At 42.0% G+C, this 25,545-nt stretch overlaps 1 protein-coding gene across 1 annotated transcript; it reads left to right on the top strand.

The window, feature by feature from the left end:
• Nucleotides 1–1,288: 1,288 nt before the first annotated feature.
• Zcchc8 (zinc finger CCHC-type containing 8) lies at nucleotides 1,289–24,953 on the top strand. Its single transcript, XM_051204786.1, has 14 exons — nucleotides 1,289–1,742; nucleotides 2,941–2,981; nucleotides 5,837–5,911; nucleotides 8,319–8,424; nucleotides 9,929–10,006; nucleotides 13,884–13,987; nucleotides 14,120–14,185; nucleotides 14,758–14,818; nucleotides 15,230–15,372; nucleotides 16,333–16,475; nucleotides 17,769–17,887; nucleotides 19,239–19,325; nucleotides 19,636–19,753; nucleotides 23,576–24,953. Exons 1-14 carry the CDS (start codon nucleotides 1,539–1,541, stop codon nucleotides 24,352–24,354), a joined length of 2,124 nt encoding a protein of 707 aa, XP_051060743.1. The 5' UTR covers nucleotides 1,289–1,538; the 3' UTR covers nucleotides 24,355–24,953.
• The last annotated feature ends 592 nt before the right edge of the window (nucleotides 24,954–25,545 follow it).

The following is a 25,545-nucleotide window of genomic DNA, read 5'->3' as shown; positions in this document are numbered from 1 at the left end:
AATGCCTCAAGGCATTCTGAAAACTTTTCCATATCCCATTTATTTCAAATGAACACGTATTTGACTAGTTTAAGTCTGAACCCTGGCAACTAAATACTGCATAACTGCACATTTTCTCTGAATAACTTTAACCAACCATATTCATCTCTTATCACTTAAATATTTTCTATTTCTACATACCTATTTTTTCCTACCACTATTTATTGCTGCTATAATCCAAGCTTGCTTTCCCTACTGCCTTTAGTTGATGGAACAAAAATGCTCAGGGCTCCAGCCTCTAGGACCCCACCCCCATCCAGTCACTCCAAACTACAATTTCCTACTTTACAGTGAAAACATCTGTTAGCTAGACTCACTGTTTTATCTCATTTGTACTCCATCTTTAATGAAAACTATCTTACCAAAGGTAAGTTTGCCGTTACAAGCAGACCATGTTTAAAATGTTTACATGACTTTAACTTGTGGGCAGTCCAGAAGAACTTAGCTAATGTTCCAGATTCATCTTGCTCCACTTCGTTTCCCATCCTACCCACTGCTGCTATCTTCATTTTCTTCTCTACCCTGGCCACCAATTTGCCCACTTAATCTTTCACATTTAATTTGTGTTCTTCCCTTCATTGACAGACATCAACAGGGTATTTTTTTTTTTTTCTTTTATTCTTCCTAACTTGGGAGAATAGACAGGATATCTCATGTAGCCCAAGCCCACCACAAACACTGTCTCTGAGGATGGCCTTGAATTCCTGATGCTAAATATGCCACTACTGACCAGACTATTATTGTTTCTTTGTTACACGTTATAATCTCCTATGTTTTTAACATGTGATGACGAATATCCATTCAAATCCCGCGCAACAAGAAATCAGAAACATAATAATAGAGTTTTCCATTGTTTGTCCCTGAATAGAGTTCATGAGGGCAGACATTAGTACTTTGGTCCTAGAGAAGGGTCTGACACATTAAAGGCAGTGAATATATATTGAATGAATGAATGAATGAATAAATTATGAACCCACAAAAGCCTCCTCGGAGAAATCTAAAACACTGTCATGACCTAATTTTACTTACATTCGTTTTAAAAATGAAACAAGCACAATAAAATAAAATAGCTTGACCACAAATGTCGTCTGCGGCAAAGCTAGAGTTCCTGTTTTCTCTTTTTTGACGTGGAGCAAACGCACCACAATGTGTCATAAACCATGTGTCCGGCTCTGATTCCTCAGCTTTGAACGCCTAACGAGAACAACCCACATTGTTTTAACTCGTTCGGAATCGTTGCGAAAAGGATCAATCCCAGTGTGCAATGCAAACAATCAGTCCAGTCGCTTAGAAACCACATATCCCAGGATGCCACGCTCCAAGACTCAGTCGGAAGGAGGCATGAGGGAGGCCGTCGCATTCTGGGAGTTGTAGTCTCCATGTAGGTCCCGCCCCTGGAGCGGCTTTGGAGGCCTGCGTGTGGAGAAAAGCCTCTGGGGAGAGCGGTGTCGCCCTCCAACCTTCGCCCCCTGCCCTCGAAATCTTTCCCACAACCCAAAATGGCCGCTGGTGTGGATTTTGGCGACCTAGAGCTATTCGAAGCTTTTGACCCTCAAGAGGAGTCGACCCCGAAGCCAGTTCACACCCGCTTCAAGGACGACGACGACGAGGAGGACGACGATGAGAATGGGGTGGGGGACGCGGAGCTACAGGAGCAGCTTCGACACTGTGAGGAAACCATCCAGCGACTCCGCGCCGAGAATATCCTTCCGTCTCGTTGGCCCTGTCACCTGGGACTTGGGTCTCTTTGGTGCGGGCGCGGGCACGGCGGAAATTCCAAGAGGACCAGCATTCTAAGTCATTTCTGCCGCGGCCCGCCGGGCCGGCGGGCGGGGAGTCTCGGTCGGTCGGGCTGCACTCAGCTGCTGCGCGGCCTGCGCGCAAGCCCTTCCGTGTAGACCACCCTGGCCCCCGACTCAGAGCTGCTCCTTTGGGTAACTTCAGAAACTTAACTGTTACTTTGTAAACGGTCCCCGACCTCTCTCGCTCTCTGGGAGGCCGCGGTGTTTTATTTCTGTGCTCAAGTGGAGACAGTCGTGGGGTAGTTGTGTGTTTGAAGATGCGGGGATGTTAGCCCTGGATGGGATACTGGCCGAGGGGCAAAGGCTCGAGTGAGAATCAGCATGCAAAGAGAAATGGTTAATTGACCTGATAGTTTTACTTTTGCGAGGTCTTCCGCCTTGAGTTAGCTTGCATGGTCAGTGCTCTGGGGAAAAACGCGCCAAATTTCCCTTTGACTTTATTAACATGATTACAGTTTTTAGGTTTGCTAGTATGTTCACTTTCATTCTTAACTTTATTGAATCTGCATGTACAGGTAGTTTTGGTTCAGGTAATTCTCCTTTTAAAACTGATAATGAATCCTGAGAGTGGTTGATAGGTCAGTTTTTGAAGTTAAAGTCTGATTTTGTTTTAATGATACTGTTTTCCATAACACTTTATTGTGAATATTTTTAAAACACTAGAGAGTTGAGAGGATTGTGCATTTCATATCCAGAGATGGCAATCCTGCATTCTTGTTAACATTTTGCCATACTGCCTTTATTTTATCATCTGTCATGATGCTTTGACGTGAAAATGTTTCCTAATTGACTGCTTCAACTCATTCCAGAACACCATTGTCTAACTGACATTTTGTGGTTAATCTCTTAGGCTGTTTATGAACTTCAGAATCGTGTCTTAGAATAGATGTTCAAAGGGCCGAAAATTGTATTTAATGTTTAGGCCCCTTTGTCCTGTCCCCCAGCAAAATCGTGCTCAATGTGTCTCCAAAATACTTGCATGTCTTTCCTTTACATTCCTAACATTTGGATAACAAAAGTATGAGTTGTAGTGGTTGAATTTTATGACCTGCATAATTGTGTTTTTCAATAACTGATATTCCTTAACCAGTAATAACATCAAGAACTTAAAAGAAAATTGAACATTCTGACAAGACCCAGGTATGAGATCTTGAAATTACACCTGGGATGTCCCTTGCTGTTCATCTTGTTAATCACAGGTTTTGGGATTTATTCAGAATACTATGAAGAATTCAGTAACGGTTCTTTATTGCTGACTTACGGGTATAAAGGAATTCTGGCATGTGGGTTAATATTTGACACATTTCTGGGAACATAAAATAAGTTTACAGTTACTTTAGCTGTTGGTTTCTTTACAACTCATTGTTATTACTAATTACTACTACTACTACACTGCTGCTATTATTATTATTATTATTATTAGGCTTTGCTTTTTGAGCATGAGTCAGTTTCCTGAAACAGGGTTTCACCTTGTAGCCCCAACTAGCCTGGAATTCACTGTGTAGCTTAGACCGGCCTTCTTAAACTTGTCAGTCCTTGTTCCTCAGCCTCAAAAGTGCTGGAATTACAGATGCAAGCAACCACACCAGCATTCAATTAAAATATTTTATAAATACAGCCGGGTGGTAGTGTCAGCGCACACCTTTACTCCCAGTACTCGGGAGGCAGAGGCAGGTGGATGTCTGTGAGTTCGAGACCAGCCTGGTCTGCAAAGGAGTTCCAGGCCAGCCAGGACTGTTACACAGAGAGACCCTGTCTTGAAAAACTTTAAAAATTATAAGTACAAATAGTACAAAGTATAGCATTTTTTGTTTTGTTGAGACAGTCTCTTTGTTGCCTAAGCTCACAGTGAAGCTGAGGATGACCTTGAACTGCCGATCCTCCTGCCTCCCCTTAGTGCTGAGACTATACCCTGGTACCACCAAGTTATATACCAGGCTTGTTTCTAACCCAGCTGCTGCTTCTTCCTGAGTGCTCGGATTAAAAACCTGTGGTACCACTCTCAGCCTAAACCACTAATTTATGTGGAATGATTGATTGGCTCTTCCTCTTTTTTCTCTTTTGTTTCTCCATCCCTTCCTTTTCTTTCAACAGAGTCTGTGTAGCTCAGGCTGCTCTCAAACTCATGGCATGCCTCCTGCCTTAACTTCCCAAGTGCTGGCATTACAGAGAGGAGTTTTTCCCTTTGAAATATTTTCAGGATTTGGAACTGGGAGGTTACCTTGTGCTTTTTGCTATTTGTTCATGTACTGGCTAGGTTGAGACTAAATTTTCAGGCAGGGTCTCATGTAGCCTAAACTATCCCAGGACTCATTGTGTAGCTGCAATGATTTTGAACTTTGGATCCTTCTGTCTCTTCTAAGTCTTGGTATTAGAGGCATGCATGCTAGGCAAGCTGTCTTATCAACTGAGCCACTTTGTCAGCTGAGGTCACTGGTGATAATAGGTCCTCATACAGTAGGTCAGGCTTACCTAGTATTCACGCTGGCCTGTACTGTCCTTAAACCGGGAGCAGTGCTGCCTACAATTCCTGAGTAGTTAAAGCAGTTGGTATACACTTCCAAACCAAATTCATGTTTGGAAGTGTATTCTTGTAACTTGCCTGCTTATCCTCTTCCCTGCTGCTCTAATTTGTAAGAAAAGTAGCCTCTCACAAAAGAAACTTTATTAAAAACTAAAATATTAACCTATGGTTCTTTGGTGTGTGTGTGTGTGTGTGTGTGTGTGTGTGTGTGTGTGTGTGTAACATTTTTCTTTTTTTTTTTTTTTTTTTTTTTTTTTTTTTTTTTTTTTTTTTTTTTGTAATTGAGATAATTTCTGGTCCAGGCATGGTGCAGGCTATTAAAGACCACTTGGGAAGCAGAAGCAGTAAGGTCCCTGTGAATTCAAAGCCAAGCCTGATGTACACATTGAATTTCAGAACTACATAGTGAGACTCTGTCACAAAGAGAGAGACTGACAGACAAGCAGACTGACTGACTACTTTTAGGGATTGAGGAGATAGCTGCATGGTAAAAGTCTTTGCTGTATAATTAGAATTTCTAACACTCCATCTCAGAAAACAGAAAGACATTTTGGCTTTCCCTTCTGGCCTCCCTCCCCATGCACATACACTTACACCCCTAGGACACATACACTGAACTCAACACAATAAAAAGATAAGTTTTAGGGTTGGAGAGATGGCTCAGCAGTTAAGAGCACTAGCTTCTCTTCCAGGGGACCTAGGGTCAATTCCCAGTACCCACATGGCAGGTCATACCTGTCTGTAACTCCAGTTCCAAAGCTTCTGACACCCCCATACAGACATTTAGGAAAAACAAAAATAAATAAAACTACACACTAAGTAAAAATAAATTCAAGGAAAAGAAAGAAAGAAAGAAAGGAAGGAAGAAAGAAAGAAAGGAAGAAAGAAGAGATACATTCTGTTTGGACCACTAAAGATAGAATAGGTGAAAACTTAGATTTTGCTTGGGGAAACTGAAGTTCTTGTGCCACTTTTCACCTTATTTGTTTCACTGGACTTGGAAGCCAAGGCCCTTGAACATGCTGAGCAAGCTTTCCTCCACAGGCTGCATCTCCGGCCTTCTTGGTCTTGTTTTCAGAATATAACACAACCTTCAGTATTTAAGAGTTAGAGAAGTTGCCAGGCATTGGTGGCACATGCCTTTAATCCCAACACTCAGGAGGCAGAGGTGGGTGGATCTCTGTGAGTTCAAGGCCAGCCTGGTCTACAGAGCTAGTTCCAGGACAGGCTTCAAAACAATACAGAGAAACCCTGTCTCAAAAAAAAAGAAGGGTTAGAAAAGTAGCTGGGTGTGGCAGTATGTACCTGTGGTCCGTCCCAGGACTGAGGAGGCTGAAATAGAAGCATCCCAAGCATGAGGCAAGTAAAGGCAACTAAGCAAAGAATGACTGTGATCACAAAACTCATGTGCTTATAAGTGCTGTGTATATACTTTAATGTCTTCTAAGAATATGTTTAACTTTTGTTTCAGTGGCATACTGGTGAGCAATACTAAGATAGATGGACCCTTATTACAAATTCTATTTATGAACAATGCTATTTCAAAGTAAGTAGTTTTTCTGTTTTACATATGTGTTTATGTGTTAACTGGATTCTGTAAATTACTATTTGTATCTTTATTCTTTTTTATCACATTTTATTATGTGTTTTTATGTGTTACGGATAAGCATGTGTCATGGTGCAGGTGTTGTATTTTTAAAAAGTTGTGAGAGAAAAAGGCGCCACGGGACAGAGCTAACATGGAAGGTTTTTTATTAAGGGAAAGGAATGGGGAAAGGGGAGAAGGAGACCAGCCTCTAGGAACAGGAACAACAGAAGAGAAAAAGGCCGTTGGGGGAGTGGGGGGGAAGAGTGGGGCTGGAATTGGGAGGGGAGGAAGGGGGCAGGGCCCTTTTAAAAGGGAACATAGTGAATGTGCACAGGTGGTGTGCTCTTAGTGGCTGCAATTGAGGATGTATCCTGTCAAAACCCCAAGGGTAGGCCAGTCCAGGTGCCTGAATACTGACAGCAGGTTTGTAGTGGTCAAAGGACAATTTAGAGAGAAGTCAGTTCTTTCCTTCCCCGTGTGGGTGCAGGGGCTTGAACTCAAGTAGTCAAGCTTGGCTGCAGGCACCTTTACCTGCTAGGTCATCTCGAGGGCCCTCATCTTTGTTATTTAATTGTTTCAGGGTTAAAGTACGAGTGATCATGGTTTTGAGTAAAAGTATGGGAGTCATGGACCTGAATTTGAGTCTGGACTCCTACATCTGTGAATTGGCACAGCTCTCAGTATCTGTTTGTTTTCTCACTGAAAAACAGTGCACTAATAAGAAATACCTTTCAGGTCCCTAAGTGGGATCTGTGAGAGCCCAGGAAGTACCTCTCAAAAATGTCATCACCTGGCCCGGCGTTGGTGGTACACACCTTTAATCCCTGCACTCAGGAGGCAGAGACAGGTGGATCTCTGAGTTCGAGGCTAGCCTGGTCTACAGAGTGAGTTCCAGAACAGGCTCCAAAATAATACAGAGAAACACTGTCTTGAAAAACCAAAAAAAGAAATAAAAATAAAAATAGCACCACTATAATATTAATGTCAGCTGTTCCATTCTCCTGTGTGAATAACAGTTTTCCACACTGGCTTTCTTTAAAGCCTACCCACATGGTTATTTTTGGGCAGTAGCAGAACTTTACTGCAAGCCTTCAGGCATGCTGATTGCAGGGCTCAGTGTACTCCCACAGTGGCTTGCCCCTCCTGAGTCACTATTATTGTCTTATGTACAGTCTATGGACAAGAAGATAAAGGACTATGGTCCAGGCCCATCACCTGCTTTAGTCCAGGAGTGGAATCCAAAATATTGGGAGCTAGGAGTAGCTTGGGTCATGAATGTGGCAGCAGTACGAATCAAGATGGTAGGCACACCTGAGCTTGAGTACTGTGGTCCCTAGATTAGAAAAGTATTAATCTATTCTAGCTTTTAATGGTCTAACTCCAGTACCATCCATTATTCTGCATGCAGAATCTTAGCTGCTAGATCTAGAAAAGACATGAAAGGTCAAGTCTGTCTGAGGTCCCTGGCTGCCTTGTTTCAGCATAGCAACAAAATCTTGGCTTCTATGACACCTGAAGGGATCACTCCTGCATATTTATCGGTATAGTTCTTGGCCTATACCTGGATGGCTAGACAAAGTAGACACTTTTCTTTCTTTTTGTTTTTGTTTTTCGAGACAAGGTTTCTGTGTAGCCTGTTCTGAAACTTGCTCTATAGAGCAGGTTGGCTTGAACTCACAGAGATCCACCTGTCTCTGCCTCCTGAGTGCTGGGATTAAAGGTGTTCTACACCATGGCCCGGCAGGTTATACCTTTTCTAGTTTTCATGTGAAATAGGCTTTTTCTTAAATGTGCATTGAAAGTCTGGAAGGAAGATACAGAAAGTCCTGAACATGTTGGATGACTATGTTACAGAAATAATGAGGAGAAAGTAAGAAGGACGCTTTTCATTATGTGATTTTTTTTTTTTTTTTTTTTTTTTTTTTTTCCTTTGGGTGGGTTTTGTTTGTTTTTTGTTTGCTGGGACAGTGACTTCTCTTTGTAGCCCTGGCTGGTGAGACATTTGCAGCTGTCTTCCTGCCTCTGCCCACTTGGCAAATGCTGGAATTACAGGCATATACCACCATGCCAGGCTTTCCTTTTGGGTTTTGAGCCATCTGCATGTACCATCTATTAAAGATTAAGTATATGAAATTTATAATTTATTCTCCCAACTATTTGACTGAGGTTCTGTGCCAGACACCCATAGATGATCAGAATCAAGCTGTTAATGCTGCAACAATACATAGAGTTTCTAAGACATATCATTCTGAGTTACAAAGCCCCTAATGTAACAACCATGAAAAACAAAAATAAAATTGGGCCTTCTTCTCGCTAATGCTTCACTCTGTCGGAGTTCTAACCATCTCATCTTACCCTCCTACAGGCAGTACCACCAAGAAATAGAGGAGTTTGTATCAAATTTAGTAAAACGATTTGAGGAACAGCAAAAAAATGACGTGGAAAGGACTTCCTTCAGCCTTTTACCCCAGGTATTTTAAACTTGTGGCTCGATGCTAAGTGGTTATGTTTTTTGCTGCCAACTGCTGTTACACTAGAAATTTCCTTGAATCAAAACTGAAATGGTGAAGATTGTATGCACTTTGTATCCTGTCACTGACTTCCTGCTCCAAAATCTGACCAACCCCGACATCTGACTGTTCTTTGAATGCTCCTCCTTCACCTCCAGTTGGCTTGCCTTCATCTTTGCTCAGAATAGATGTATGGCTATGCCCAAAATTAAAGGTGCTCTTCCCATTTCCCAACTTGGGCAAGTGAATTGATTGAAGGACAGATTTATTTATCTGAAATTTTTAAATGATGAGCCAAGAAGGTGGCTCATTGGGTCACAGTGCTTGCTGCTGTTTGAGTGTGAGAACCTGAGTTTGAATCAGTGATACTCACTTCTTGTGTGTAGTCAGCATTTGAAGGGCAGAAACAGACAGATCCCAAGAGCTTACTGGCTGGCAAACCTGGCCAAATAACTAGTTTCCAGTTCAGTGAGAGATCCTATGCCAAGGAGATAAGGTCGAGGATGGTAGAGGAGGACTGGTATGTGCTGTGTCCTGCTATGGCTTCTGCATGGGTGTGCACAGACAGGCACACCCACCAATGTGCATACATATTCCTTGCACACAAACTGCACATACACTAAATATTTCTTTCTGTCTGTCTGTCTTTCTTTAAAAGATACTTACCTAATTATACTTGATTTTAGCCAAAAGCCTTGGAAGCAATGAAAAGTGGATTTTCTTTATAATAAGCCAACAGATTTATGAAAACAAAACAAAAATAATAGTTTTTTCAGGGAAATCTGAAGCCAGGCAGTGATGGCACACATCTTTAACCCCAGCATGTGGGAGGCAGAGGTAGGCAGATCTCTGTGAGTTCAAACCTAGCCTGGTCTACAAAGTGAGTTCCAGGACAAGAAAAAGGAAATCTGAAGCTGTGAAAATGTTAATTTTGGTTCAGTGAACATTTCAGAATTTCATAAATGGTTTGAGGTCTGTGACATTATCAATATTGACTGATAATTTTGGGGTTTTTTTTGTTTGTTTGGTTGGTTGGTTGGTTGGTTGGTTGGTTGTTTTTTGTTTTGTTTTTTTTCAAGACAGAATTTCTGAGGCCTGCCTTACTGTTTGAAGCACTGAATAATTTGTAACTAATCCTGCCTTAGCTTCTAAACTCATTCTAATTATGACAAGGTGTCTTATTTATGTATATTGAAAGAAGGGTGTTGAGGTTCCTGAAGTTTGAAAGTCAAAATTTATTCCTCTGGTTGGAGAAAAGACTCCAGTGGGTAAGAGCAGTGGCTCTTTCCCAGAGGACCTGGGTTCAATTTCCAGCATCCACATGACAGCTCACAACTGTCTATAACCCCAGTTCTAGGGAATCCCACAGTCTCACACAAGCACACATGCAAGTAAAACACCACGAAGTAATCAAAACCAAGGTGTTCCTGTGTGACTCTTTGTAATGTGTGTTATTTGGTCTTAGCCATCCAGTGTTATGTTGGAAGAGGACCATAAAGTGGAAGAGCCCTGTGCCATTAAAAACAACAAGGAAGCTTTCAGTGTAAGTTCATCAGTCTTCATTTTGGATTTTGCAGATATGGTGTCCTGTGTTTTATCAGTGGGGTGGCTTAATGATAGGTGGCATAGTCATATGCAGTAATGTAGTTGTCATCCTCAGAATCTCATGTGCTCTTTAGTGATTGTTGCACTCTGTTGGGAGGACACAGTATACTTTACTTGCAGGAGTTTGTGTTGGTCCTGACCAGACTCATGTTTATCTTGAAAATACTGACTAAAGTAGAACACAGACTTGTAAAATTTACATACAGAGGAAGCTGAGAGAAATAGCAGATACAATGTGGCGTGTTTGTAATTTAAAATGTTAATTGTGGGTAAAAGCAAAGGCTTAACAGGGAGAACTGTATTTAGGCCTTCCAGTACTTTTGCAGAATTCATTCATTGGTATCAAACCATTTTTGTAGCATGCTCTCAAAGGATGGCTGGTTTTCATGCTCATAGGATATGCCCCCTGATAATTTATACCCCAATTTAAAGACTTGGAGCTCTGAAATGACCAAGAGCTGCAAGCCTCATGGAAAAACTTGAAAGGAATATTGCATCTCAGCAACTTCAATAGTAGTTGTTATATATCATGCTTTATAGCATCCCTGGCAGAACAGGATTAGTGATGGAATTGAGTATAAGAGGTACATTTCAGGTCAGTGTTGAGGCCTTGGTGGCTCACTATTGTAATCCTACTATCCAGGAAGCAAAGGCAGAAAGGAAAAGGAAAAAGGCTCAGTTGGGCATGTAGCTTAGTGGCAGTTTGCTTACCTAGTGTGTGTGAGTCACTGGGTAGTGGTGGTGGTATTATTATTATTATTATTATTATTAATTACCTGGAGATATTTTTGAGCAGGCTTTCTCTGTGTGGCCCTGACTGTCCTGGAACTAACTCTGTAGACCAGGCTGGCCTTGAACTCACAGAGATCATCTGCCTTTGCCTCTTGTGTGCTGAGATTAAAGATGTGCGCCACTAACTACCACCTGGCCCTATCAAGAATATTTTCAAGTTCTCTATTTTCTTGTTTGTTTGTTTATGGTTTGTATTTGTATGTGTGCATGCATACATGCATGTGCTGTGGCATGTGTGTGGAAGTCCCAGGACTGTTTTCTGGAGTTGGTTCTTACCCTTCCACCGTTTGTATGGCTCCTGAATATGGAACTCCAGTTGTCATGCTTGGTATTTGAGCCATCTCACCACCACAAATTGTTTGTTTTGTGAGACAGGGCTCACCCTGTAGTCCAGGCTATCCTCAAACTCAGCACTTCTCCTGCCTCGGCCTTTGAAGTGCTGAGGTTATCGCTATTAGCCACATTTAGCCTAAAGAAGGGTTTCTGAATTCTGCCAGGTAAATTCCATTTTTCTTTCAACTCAAAGGCTGTGGAATTAAAGAAATGTTTGTCTAGAATGAGAGTTTCACAGTTATTGCTTTTGTTCTTTAAACAATAGTGGTGTTTATTGAGCGCTGCTGCTCTGCCAGGAGCTGAGAGGCTTCAGAGACAGCAATGAAAAGGAGGGTCTAGGCTAACTCTGGTCTTAGGAGCAGTTGAGTGGGAGAAGGTTAAATTCCCAACAAAAGTAAGGTTGGGATGCAGGCTAGTAGGTATGTCCTTGCCTAGCATTGAGTCTTTTGAGTTCAGTTCCCCAGTATTACATAGGTGTGTGTGGAGGAGATTGACTCATGGGCAGCCTAGGTAGCTTAGTGAAATTCCACCTCAAAATAAGTAAAGAAATGGCTGGGGCTTCAGTTCAGTGGTAGAGCACTTAACTTGCCTAGCATGTAGAAGGCCCTAAATTCGGTTGGGGGATGGCAGGGAGAGTAGTGATACAATACATGGGGGTGGGTGGGTTATACAGTGAGTTGTTGGTGTCTGTCTGTGTGTCCCAATGTCTGGTTGAATTGAAGGAGGATTTGAGGCTGCGTTCTGAATGAAGAGGGCTCAACAAATAGGAAAGGGAAGTAAATACCAGCAGCCAGTATTCAAATTGCTTTCTGTGCAGCAAGTACTGGTATGTCACTTGGGAGCTGTTTACGGGTGATACACATGGAGATAATATTCTTGCCATTTTATTAAAAAGGAAGCAGTCAGGGGACAGACCAAATGATCTACATCCTTACGTTACTTTATAGGCCATAACAGAGACTTCAGATTATAGCTTATAAGAAACCATTTAAGAGATCATAAGTAAGAATGTGATATGTTACATCTTAATTGAAATTACCAGGTTCTTTGTGGAAAGCTGTTGGTCCCTGGTATGCATAGGGTCTACAGCCAGTTAGAAAGCTGCTGTGTTAACCTAAGGCAAGAAAAAGCATAACTAAGACCCCCGTAGTTGTTATAGTGATCGTGCTGAAACCTGAATATATTTGGCAGTAAAACCAATCAAATGTGTTTATGAGTTAGCTGTAGAATGAGAGAGCTCCTGAAAGAATAGTCAGAACAACTCAGGTCTTGCCCAAGGGAAGTTCAAAGTATGGAGGAGGAGCAGTTTTGGAGGGGGCTTGGAATTAGTTGCCTTTTTAAAAATTATTTATTTGGGGTTTTTTGTTGTTTTGTTCTTGTTTTTAAGATAGTCTTGCTGTGTGTCCCAAGCTGGCCTCGAACTGAGGTCCTCCTGTCTCAGCCTCCCAAGTTCTGGGATTGCAGGCAAGTGTCACCCTACCCGACTTCCAGTACCATTTTATATAGGTGAGTTTGAGGTAACTTACATGTCTAGAAAGAGGTGTCATGTTGGCATTTGAATATCTAAAACTGGAGCTAAGGGATACTTTGAGTCCGGGGAGGAGGAAGTCATCAGCATAGAAATTATTTCTTATACCCTAGACCTGGGTGAATCACCTGGAAAGTGAGAGTGGGAAAAGATGTTTAAGGACCAACCAGGGAGTATGGGGAGATGAGAGGGGCCTGGGGCAAAAATAGGTTTCATTTCATCTGTAAGCAGAACTGAGTGGCATCCTGAAAGTCTTTCAAGGATGGAAGGTGTTTGTGGAGGGAAGGAAGAAAGGATCAGCTTGTGTCATTACTTGCTGATAGGTTGAGAGATGAAGATTGACAGTTGCCCAAAGCACAACTGCAGAGAAGTCCTTATCTCCTCTGTCAAGCTAGTGATAGGAATGCAGCATTACTGGAGGTGTTCTAGAAACATTGGCAGGGTTATTTAAGAACTGGAGGGAGGGGCATGTTGTAGAGAAAATTTAAATACAACATATAAACCTTCATATATCCAGGCTTGGAGACAAAAAAAAAAAAACTGTATAAAGCATTTGGAGATAGAGAAACTTGAATGTAGAGTTACTATTGGTTTGCAGGAAAATGTTCATATTGAAGCATTTAAGGGTAAGTGTTACTCTGTCTACAACTGACTTAAATGGTTAAGCAAAGAGTGAGGTGTGTGTGTGCGTGTGTACATGACGAGAGTCATGCACAGAAAAGTTTCAGACCTGATCTATCCAGTCTAGGTATGGAGTGCATGAACATGAATATTCATTGTACTGTGTTTTTAACCTATCTGTAAGAAATGGCTGCAAAAACTCAGTAGAAGACAAAGTAAATGGGAACCAAGGAGCTAGAAACAATGAATGCAGCCTGTGAGGGTCTTGCTGCAAATACATGAGGTACTGAAGGCCAGTGAGAGTCCGTCTTTGTTTGAGACAGAATGGTCTGTAGTACTGACTACTGGTGAAAGCTCGGGTATGGCTTTATTTGTGCACCAGGATCCAGCTCCCATTTAGGACTTTATTTCTCATAGCTTTGTCCAGAGTCAAACTGTTACTGGGTAATCTTAGACTTTCATTATCATAGACTTACATTATTTAATGTCTTTTTTTTTTTTCCTGCTTAAATAGCGATATTTTTTGACTTGTTTTCTGCAGGTTGTAGGAAGTGTCCTGTATTTTACTAATTTTTGCCTTGATAAATTGGGGCAACCGCTACTAAATGAAAACCCTCAGCTTACGGAAGGATGGGAAATACCCAAGTATCCTACATAGTGAATGAAGATCTTTATGCATCTTGCCACTAAGTTCACCTTTTAAAAAAAAAAAAAAAAAAAAAAGCTTACCAAATTTTGCAGACTATGATAACTGTTCCTTAATAAAATTCACTAAAGGTACCAGCAAGTCTTCAGCCACATTGTTTCTCTAGAAGGGCAAGAAATGCAAGTAAAGGCAAAAAGGTTTGTGTGGGGTGTTTTGTTTTACTCTTTGTTTTCCAATACCAGAACCATAAACTCTTTATCAACTCTTAAAAGTTAATGTTCTTTGTCTTTTATTTGATATAAATTACACATTGAGCTAGAGTCCTGATATCAGGAGATATGTATTAATTAAATGTTTAAATTGACCATCCATTTCTTGGAATTCAGGCCCAGTGCCTGGGAGGGTGGAAAGAAGCCATTATTGCTGCCAGTGTGATTACTGTCTTAGAACCATCTGCCTTTTTCCCTGTTACCTGAAGGAAACCTGATGCTCTGTTTGCTTTGGTTCTTCTGTTACTGACCACTGAAAAAAGTTGAGAGGTAACATAACAATCTGGAACAGGCTAGCTTGGGTTAAAAGATTACATAGTGCTGTTTATGTAACTGAGTTAAGACACATTGCTTGTGCTCAACAATTGCAGATACAGTGCAACTTCTGCTGGCTCTTGGCACTCCGATGGCATCTAAAACGTATTGATTTGCTTTTCTGTTGTCACTTACATTATGAAAATCTTTGGATTTCTGTTTTGTTTTGTGTTCTGATCTAATAGGCCAAAACCTCACTGTTTCAATTGTGGGTCTGAAGAGCATCAGATGAAGGAGTGCCCAATGGTAAATCTCTCCCATAAGCAGAGTGTTTTTGAACAAGAGCTGGTGGATGTTTGTGCATGTGTGGCTGTGGATAATGTGCATGAACTTCCTGTGCTGCACTCAAGTACTTTACATCTTTTCAGATTTATGCTTACATTTAGGACATTAAATATTTTAAAGAAAATGACGATAATCTGTCAACAGTTTGTTTGAAAAAGTTAATTTTAGGTTCTGATAACACTAAAATAATAAACAGTTAAAATGACTGTTCTTTGATTTTTCAAAAATGTCTGCCCTCTTTTATGCATATACTCTCCATTAAAACTAGAGCAGTCTATGCTTTATATTTTAAAAAGTGAGTATTGTCAGTAAATTTCTGAGATATTTCTAAATCACTTGATACCATTCTTTTCAACCATGATTATGATTTAGCCTCGGAATGCTGCTCGAATAAGTGAAAAGAGAAAAGAGTATATGGATGCCTGTGGTGAGACAAACACTCAGAGTTTTCAACAGCGATACCATGCAGAAGAAGTAGAAGAGAGATTTGGACGATTCAAGCCAGGAGTTATTAGGTACCACTGTGGTTTTACCATGGGGTGTCATTTTTAATTTTTTTAGTATTTAGAACATTTTCTGTCTCTTCTGGGGATTATAAGAATGTAAATGTGAACAGGCAAGCCAGGTGGTGGCACACACCTTTAATCCCAGCACTTGGGAGGCAAATTGGAGGGAGATCTCTTGAGTTTGAGGCCAGCCTGGTCTACAAAGTAATTTCCAGTACAGCCAGTGCTGCACACAGAAAAACCCTGTCTTGAAGGAAGAAAAAAAAGAAAAGATTGAAGGCATGCTATAGCACTTCTGCACAGAATGCGTCCATTCATTCAAATCCACTATCAAAGGCTTTCTATGTGCTTGGAAGATATAATACTTCATGCTGTGAAATAAGGGGCCAGGCATGGTGGCTAATGCCTATGATCCCAGGATTTGGGTGGCTGAAGCAGGACAATTTTCATAAGTTCTAAGTGAGCTTAGGCTACAGAGTAGGAGCCCTATCTTAAGAAAAATATGGGCTTAGAAGTTAAGAGTCCTGACTGTTCTTCCAGATGATCAGGTTCAATTCCTGGCACCCACAGGATAGCTCAGAACCATCTCTACATCCAGTTCCCAGGGATCTGACGGTGTCTTCTGCCCTCCATGGGTACCAGGTGCATACATGTTGCACAGGCATACATATAGGCATAAACGCTTATACACATAAAAAATGATAATGATAATGCTTGAAAAAAAAAAAGAAAGAAAGATGCTGGGCAGTGGTGGCATGCACCTTTATCTCAGAACTCAGGAGGCAGAGGCAGGCGGATCTCTGTGAGTTCGAGACCAGCCTGGTCTACAAGAGCTAGTTCCAGGACAGCCTCCAAAGCCACAGGTAAACCCTGACTCAAAAAACCAAAAAGAAAAGAAGAAAGATGCCAAAATAGTGTTTTCATACAAATCTGAATTCATCATCTTTCCTCCCCTTTATTTTTACTTAGCGAGGAACTTCAGGATGCACTGGGTGTGACGGACAAGAGTCTTCCCCCTTTCATCTACCGAATGCGCCAGTTGGGCTACCCTCCAGGCTGGCTCAAGGAGGCCGAACTGGAAAATTCAGGGCTCTCACTCTATGACGGAAATGGTACAGTATGTTAGGATCAAGAAATCAGTTTATGGGTCTCCCTATCTTCCCTTTTTAATTAAGATTATTATCCAAGCCTTTAAGACAGCATTTGGGAGGCAGAAACAGGCAGTCAGTGAGTCTGAAACCAGCTTGGTCTACTTAGCAAAACCCTGCCAAATGAAATGACAGGGATACCAGGCCTGTTGAATATGTGCTAGGTTAGCTAAAATCATCATGATGTCATTTCCTGTCTTACAAAGAAGGAACTAAAGCTTCAGTGAGGATACAGAATTATCAGGTGGTTTAGCTGGATATGTTTGTTATCCCAGCACTTAGGAGATTAAGGCAGGAAGATTGATAGTTTGAGGTCAGCCTACCTGAGCTGCATAGCAAGACCCTGACTTTAAAAAAGAAAAAAAAAAAGAAGAGCCAGGCATGGTGGCACATGCCTTTAATCCCATCACTAGGGGGTTGGGTTTCTGTGAGTTCCAGGACAGCCAGAGCTATTAACACAGAGAAGCCCTGTCTCGAGAAACCAAAAAAGAAGATGATGATGAAAAGAAAAAATAGTAACAGGACTAGGGAGATGGCTCAGTGGGTAAAGGTGCTTGCTATGCAAGCTTAGCATCCAAGAAGGGAAGTATTGCCTTACAGAGTTGTTCTTTGACCTCCGAGTACATCACCCACCCACATCGTACACACACACAACAGTAATTTTCCGTTAAGCCAAGCAGTGGTGGCGGCACACACCTTTACTCCCAGCACTCAGGAGGCAGAGGCATGCAGATCTCTGAGTTCAAGACCAGTCTTGTCTACAAGAGCTAGTTCCAGGACAGCCTTCAAAGGATTTAATTTTGTTTTTTTTAGGAACAGGATCTGTTTTTTGTTTTGCTTTGTTTTGTTTTGGGTTTTCAAGACAGGGTTTCTCTGTGTAGTCCTGCCTGTCCTGGAACTTGTTCCATACACTAAATGGCCTCCAGCTTACCTGTTTTTGCCTTCTAAGTGCTGGGATTAAAAATGAGCCATCACTGCCTGGCTAAATCTTTTTTTGTTTTTTGAGACAGAATCTATATCCAAGGCTGCTGGAACTTGTTGTGAGTTAAGGTTGGCCTTGAACTCCTAAACGTTGGGATCACAGGTTGCCATGCTTAGAGCCTATTTGACAGTCATGATGGTTCAGGAAAATGATAGGCATTCCTAGACTAATTCTAATACAGTATCTCAGCACTTTCCTTGTATGGTTTGATTGGGAGGGGGGCGGGGGCATGTTTAGTGTCTAGCCTTGTTGATATTTTCTCTGGTCTCTAATAGATGACACTGATGGAGAAACAGAAACTGGAGAAATACAGAATAAAAATGTCACTTATGACCTCTCAAAATTGGTAAACTATCCAGGTTTTAATATATCTACTCCCAGAGGTATTCCAGATGTAAGTATACATTTTAAAACTTTTCTTCTAAAACGTGATAGTTATATTAAAGATTTTTCAAAATTTAATTTATGTAGCAGTTTGTTACTTAAGAAGTGAGTGAATTCATAGCTAGATATGGTGGTGCACATTTGTGGTCATAGCACTTGAGAAGTGGAGGCAACATGAAGTGAGTTTTTACTGACATGTTTTAACATTCCATTTATTAGACAGATATCGAGTTGCAGGCTGGCCTTGATGGTCCTGCCTCTACTCCCAGATGCTAGATTTACAGGTGTGCATGCATCCAGCTCTGATGTAGGTCCTGGGGAGCCAAACTCAAACTCTCAGGCTTGTGCTGCAGCTCTTTATACACTGAGTCTCCCAGATCCTATATGGAACTGGTTTTGGTTTTGTTTCTGTTTTTGTTTTTCGAGACAAAGTTTCTCTGTGTAACAGCCCTGGCCAATCTGGAACTCACTTTGTAAGTCAGGCTGGCCTTGAACTCAGAGATCCTCCTGCCTCTGCCTCCTCCTGAAGGTTAGGATTAAAAGTGTTCGCCACCACCTCCTGGCCTATATGGAGCTTTTTAACTTACTCTTTTCAGTACTAGAAATTAATCTCAGAACCACTTATGTACTAGTACCACACACTGGCACTGAGCTACATCTCAACCTTGCTTCCTCTTATTAATTAGAATATTAGGTGTAAAACTGTATTTCTCAAAGTTACGGCATTTTCTGACACTATCCTAAGCAAAGGAGCAAAAATCAATTGTTAGGTCCTATGATCCTAACCCTGCAGCAAGTTTGACTGGAGTCTGAGTCTCAGAATAGGACTTCTGCAGTGTGGTGTTGTACAATGGCATGCCTTTAATCCCATTTTGACAGGTAGAGAAAGGTGGGTCTGTGAGACAGGGTTTCTCTGTATAGCCCTGACCGTCCTGGAAGTCACTCTGTAGACCAGGCTGGCCTCAAACTCACAGAGATCCACCTGCCTCTGCCTCCTGAGCACTAGGATTAAAGGTGTGCACCATCACCACCACCTGGCTTATTTGAGGTGTTTTATTATGACTCTGATGTTCCTCCTTTGATTATGCCATCTAGTCTAGTCTAGTTTTATAGTTTTTATTATTATTTTCTAGTTTGCATACAGAGTAATGGGTTTCATTGTGACATTTCTGTTTTAGGGCTTTTGATAGGAAATGTTGAGATGGGGTATCACTATAATCTAGAAAACCCTTGAAGTCACTGTGTGCCCAATCTGGCATAGGATTTGCAGTGACCCTTAGCCTTATTGTCTTGAATGCTAGGTGCAAAATCTCAAAAAGGTGATGTTTTCCAAATCCATTTATCCTGTTTTTCCACTTTAGGAATGGAGAATGTTTGGTTCCATACCAATACAGGCGTGTCAACAGAAAGATGTGTTTGCCAGTTACCTTACTTCTAATATCCAGTCGGTAAATAGATTTGTGTGTGCATGTGTATGATGCTGGAAATTGAACCTAGGACCTCAGATGTGCCAGGCAAACACTGCACCACTGAACTACATTCCTAGCCTCAGTACATAGATTTTCAGGGTGTATAGTTGGTAAATGTTTGTGGTATGAGATTTTATGGCTTATTAGTATCTTACTGATACCTGACTAATCAAGAGGCTATTGAAGGGAGTCCATTCAGCAATTGATTGGGTCCAGATTGGTTTAGGTATGGGTTAGAGTTTCTCTGTCTGCCCTGTGTAACTTGTGTTCCTATTGATTACTCTGTTAGCCAAGCATGAAGTCTGGCGGCAAGCGGTCTTCATCTCAGTCCAGCCCTAATAGTCCAAAGAAGCAGAGGAAGGAAGGCAGCTCAGCAGCCTCCCCTGCTGACATGGAGCTTGACTCAGGTATGTTTCTGTGGATTGATTTCTTAAAAAGACAATGTCAGTCTATATGTTCCTGGGTCTGTAAGGAGGGCAAAGCTCCACCATCCTTAGCTCCCTAACCCTTAGCTATCAGAGCATTGCCATTGTTGCAGGTAAAACCTGCATTGGAGATCACACTTGGTGTAAGCAGCAGAGGGACCAGCTAGCCACTTCCCTGCATTTGGCATCTGTAGTGCCACAGCTAGTCTGCCACTAAAATGGGACATCACTCTGGAACAAGCAACAATAGTTCCTACACACCTCCAGCAGCCTCAGCTTCAACAAGAGTTGAGCCACTGGGCAGTTACCTTTGTAGGCATATTGGTCCTCTAGGTTAGTTATCTCCCAAGGGATCTGTACCCCTGAGAACTCAAAACGGATCAAATCCTTGCCTCTGACACACTCTTGTCCTTTCGTCATTGCATTCCTCCATGCCTTCCGTGGAGCCTGTGCTTAACTAGGATCACAGTGATTCTGACTAGAAAATCCAGTTTCCCCCTTTAGTAGCTCTTCTGACCCAGCTCCAACAACTGCCCATTGCCTCATTCAAGGTTAATTAGGTTAAACCCAAGGCTAAAAATTGTTTTCCACTCCAAAGTAGGCCTGTCTAGTTTTGTCCTATATAGCAAGGTGTTCTGAAATGAGATAAAATGGCAACATTACAAGAAAAAGCATTAAGAAAAAATACTGTGGTCATTGGCCCAGCAGTAGAACTGGGAGTGTGAATGCTTGGTGTGTATGAGGCCCTGGGTTTAAATGCCAACATTGAAGGAAACCTTTGAGTGAGGTACAAATAGTGTGAGTACTTTATTCCAAACTTGAATGTGAACTCTCCTCATTTTCAAATTCCCATGGAGAATTTAAAGATTATGGACTGAATTCCATTAAAGTTCAAAGGAATTGAAGTCCAAAATTACTTTACAAAAATGCATAATCTGTTAGTTTGGTGTCCTATAGGCCTGGTCCTTGGGAAACAGGCAGGAAGACTGTGGGTTCAAGTCTAGCCTGGGCTATTGTAAGATCCTGACCCCCAAAAGACAAACCAGTTAAGCTGCCTGTAATGAACCTTTTCTGTTCTGCCCACCAGTCCCAAAGCTGCTTACCCCTCAGAGGCTTAATATTAACTATAGTTTGGCTGATGTACTGTCTAGCTCTTAATTTGCTTACCTGGTAATGATCTGGGATCTTATTCCTCCAGCAGCAGCCTTCTATCTCCCTCTATCTCTGCTTGGATTTTCCACCTAGCTATATTCTGCCCTGCCAGAGGCCAAAGCAGCTTATTCCTCAACCAAATAAAAGCAGTACATATTCATAGCATACAGAAGGAAATCTCATATCCACTGCCACATCATTTTGTATTGTATCATCTCAGCACAGGGTCCTGAGTACTATATGCCAGGAGGTGTCAAATCCTGGGCTTCTAGCTTTTGCAGCCTTATTTCAGCTTCCAGTCTCAACCTTCCCCGCCCCCTTTTCCTTTTTCCTTTTCCTTTTTTTATATTCTTTTCTTCTCTTTCTTTTTATTTTGGGGTTGGTTGTTTTTGGAGATAGGAGTTCATGTAGCCCAGACTAGCTTTAGGCTTATGTAGGTAGCCTAAGCTGATCTTAAAGTTCCCCCCATCCTTATATGTTAGCCTTCCAAGTCCTGGGATCACAGGAATGATCCACCATTCCTGGCTCTCTGGTCTAGAGTTTTTTAAACACTAATAGCCTTTCCTAAAGACCCATGAAAATTTGAGCTGGGCATTGCTGGTACCCGCCTTTTAATCCCAGCACACGGGAGGCAGAGCCAGGTGGATCTCTGTGAGTTAGTCCAGCCTGATCTACAGAGCTAGTTCCAGGACAGGCTCCAAAGCATATAATCCTAGCATCTAAGAAACATTAGCAAGGGCTGGCTGGAGAGATGGCTCAGCAGTTATGAGCTCTGTCAGCTCTTCCAGAGGTTCCTGAGTGCAATTCCCAGCATCCACATGGTGGTTTACAACCATCGAGAATGAGATTTGGCGCCCTCTTCTGGCCTGCAGGTATACATGCAGATAGAATACTGTATACAAAATAAATAATAAATCTTAAAAAAAAAAAAAAAAAAAAGAGGTCCTCACAAGGTCGGCATGGTCTACATAGCAAGTTCTAGGTCAGCCAGGCCTATATAACGAGATCCTTCATTTTTTGTTTTGTTTTTTGTTTTTCGAGATAGGGTTTCTCTGTGTAGCCTTGGTTGTCCTGGAACTTGATCTGTGTAGACCAGGCTGGCCTTGAAGTCTGAGATCCACCTGACCCTGTCTCCCTTCCGATTCTTAGGACTAAAAGTGTGTGCCACCACTTTTTTTTTTTTTTTTTTTTTTTTTTTTTTAATGGAGAGGGCTGCTGGTAAGATGGCTCAGTGGGTAAAGACTCTTGCTGCTGCCAAGCCTAATGACTTGAGTTTGTTCCTGGGATCCACATGATGGAAGGAAAGCTATTTTGACCTCCACAGGTATACTCAGGGTTGCAAACAAACATACAGTCACATTTTTTGATTTTAAGTGTATGAGTGTTTTGCTTTCATGAATATCTGGCATCATGCATATGCCTGGTGTTCACTAAGAAGAGGTGTCAGACACCCAAGAACTGGAGTTAAAGGTAATTGGGAGCCACTGTGTGGGTGCTGGAAATTGATTCTGGCTCTTCTAGGAGAGCATCCAGTTTTCTTAGCCATCTCTCTGACCCCATGAATTTTTTTTTTTTTTTCCTTTGTTTTTTCAAGACAGGGTTTCTCTGTGTAGCCTTGGAGCCTGTCCTGAAACTCACTTTGTAGACCAGGCTGGCCTTGAACTCACAGAGATCCACCTGTCTCTGCCTCCCGAGTGCTGTGATTAAAGGTATGCACCACCACCGCCCAGTGTCTCCCTTTATTTTTTAGCATTTGTCTATTTTATTATATATTTATATGTGTGCATGTGCCATCAGCACCCTTGCTTTAGCAAACCCTTCTACCAGGTGCATTCTAGGGATCAAAGTCTGGTCATCAGGCTTGGCACTTTATAATTTTACTGGTCCATGGTTGGGTTTTTGTCTTTTGTCTTGAAACAGGGTCCCATGTAGCCCATATTGGCCTTGATCTCCTTCCTCTTTACAAATGTATGGATTATAGGCATGCACCACCATGCTTGACTCTTGTTTGGATACTGTGTATGAGTGTGTCTGTGTGTGAAAGACAGATGGGGTGAGGGCCTCAAGTTCAGTGGTAACCCTGCCTGTCTCACCCTGCCAAGCACTAGTATTAGAGGCATATGCCACCATACCTAAATGGGCATAAATCTTTTTGGAGTGGGGGACTTTCAAGACAGGATTTCTCTGTGTCATCCTAGCTATCCTTGAACTCGATTTGTAGATCAGGCTGGCCTCAAATTTGCATAGATCCGCCTACCTTTGTCTCCTGAGTGCTGGGACTACAGGCATGTGCTACGATGCAAGGCAAATCTTTTATTTGTTTGTTTGAATGATTTATTTATTTTTATCTTAATGTGCATTGGTGTTTTGACTGCATGTGTTTCTGTGTAAGGGTGTCAGGTCTTGGAGTTACAGACAGTTGCTATTGGGTGCTGGGAATTGAAGCTGGCTCCTCGGTAAGAGCGATCTCTTAACCACTAAGTCCAGGCTGGCTGAGTACTGGCATTTATGGAATATACCACCATGTCTAACCCTTTTCTGTCCCCTCAAAAACAGTATTTGGGGCCATTCTATCTCTAGATACCCCCAAGTTTAAATAGTGAATTGGCATGAAATGCTATGACTACTTCTGAAGCATCTTTCCGATTTCAGATGTGGAACTTCCACCTGGTTCTCAGAGCAACAAAGCTTTTCAGTTTCAACCACCGTTGCCTCCTGGCACACCTCCTCCGCTGCCACAGGGAACACCTCCACATCTCTTCACTCCCCCGCTCCCTAAGGGCACCCCACCACTGACTCCCAGTGACTCACCCCAGCCCCGACCCACAGCTGCAGCCATGGATGAGGACGCCCTGACACTGGAGGAGCTTGAAGAGCAGCAGAGGCAGATCTGGGCAGCTCTCCAACAGGCTGAGGGAGGCAACAGCGACTCAGATGTTCCTGTGGACACACCTTTAACTGGGAATTCAGTCGCCTCTTCTCCTTGTCCAAATGAATTTGACCTCACTGTCCCAGAAGGGAAGACCCTGGAAAAGCCAGTACTGTCTGAGCCCCAGGGGCCAACCATTTCTGCAGAGACAGCTGCACCTGAGCCTCCCTCCAGCCCAGCCGCAGGGGCAGCAGTGCTCTGTCAGAAAGAAGAGGAAGACACTGCAGTAGGGGACCCTGAAGATGCTCTTCTTGACAATGGCAGTGTGTCAGACTGTGACATGAGGAATGGAGGCAGCCAGAAGCTCCTTCATCTGGACACCCGGCCCTCAGCAGCCTCAAAAATCCACAGCCCGGTACCTGACATGAGCAAGTTTGCCACTGGAATAACACCCTTCGAATTTGAGAACATGGCTGAATCTACTGGAATGTACCTCAGGATAAGAAACCTGTTAAAGAATTCACCCCGAAATCAGCAGAAAAACAAAAAGGCTTCAGAGTGAGCTCTTGCCTCAATGCTGGCTACATGATCTGTAGCTTGCATTGTTCTAACAGACGGAAACGGCAGGTGAAATCCACTCCCATTTGTCCTTCCCACCTCTTAGAATCTGCCCGCAGTTTAATTGTGATCTCAACTCAAGTCTATTTCACAAAATGAAAGACCGGACATGTGAGTTTGGTGTTTTATTCTCACTGACAACAACCAAGGGGTGTGTACATGAGCTGGTTCAGAGATGGTTGGTTCTAGTTATACTATTTTCGGATCGTATCTGTCAAGAGTGATGTTTTTTTGTTGTTTTTAATGTCTTTTGTAAATTGTTTTCCCTTTCTACATTTTGCTATTATCCTGTGTATATAAGCTTAATATATCACTTTTTAAAAAGAAATTCTAACAATTTTAAATTCACATTTCAATTCCAACAACCAAATGAGAAAAATCAGGGATGAGCAGCTTTATCCTGCTTGGGGTATTTTTGTAAGATTTTCATGCATGAATTTTAATAACACTTTTACTTTTTGTAATTTAATTCAAGTCCAATAAAGGTGTGCTCACCTTTGTGTACAGAGGTTTAATAAATTAGTTTTTTTACACATGAACCAAGATTTTGGGTAGATGTGACTCACAGTTAAATTGTTCTTTTAAACTTGAACAAAAATAATGTGGTTGCAAAGAAAACCTGCATGTTTGGCTGCTGTAAGTGGATCCCAGCCTTACATATAATAATATAGAGACAAAGTTGTTAAATTATTTTAGGGGAAAAAGTGGGGGTCAGTTAGGCTTTGTCCAAGATAACATTGTACAGTCAAGCAGTAAGGTAATAATTAGACACAAACTGAGTGTGACTGTCCGCTGTGCAAGCTGGAGCTGGGTCTGGACTTCCACGGGTACTGTTAGTCTCTGCCTGGTCATGCTCAGGAGCATTCAGAGATCTTGAATTACCACTCACTACTGTTCCTCTGCTTCCAGGCCAACAGAGGGCGAAAAAGAGAATCATTCTGGATGTAGTATACATTTCTGAGAACTTGAATAGTCAAATTTGCTGGTTTGTAAACAGTAAAGGAAAGGATGATCACAAGCAAGAGTGAATGAGGCCATGCTGGAATAAGTGTTAAAGACTTTGAGCTTCTTTCCTCATCCGAGGTCCAGAGCTTCAGCCTTTTTAGCAGCCCTGACACAAGGAAAGAGGCCAGGG

The sequence above is a fragment of the Phodopus roborovskii genome, unplaced genomic scaffold (genome assembly GCF_943737965.1).
Source record: "Phodopus roborovskii unplaced genomic scaffold, PHOROB, whole genome shotgun sequence".
Lineage (NCBI taxonomy): Eukaryota > Metazoa > Chordata > Mammalia > Rodentia > Cricetidae > Phodopus > Phodopus roborovskii.
This window is presented reverse-complemented; position numbering and strand designations above follow the sequence as displayed.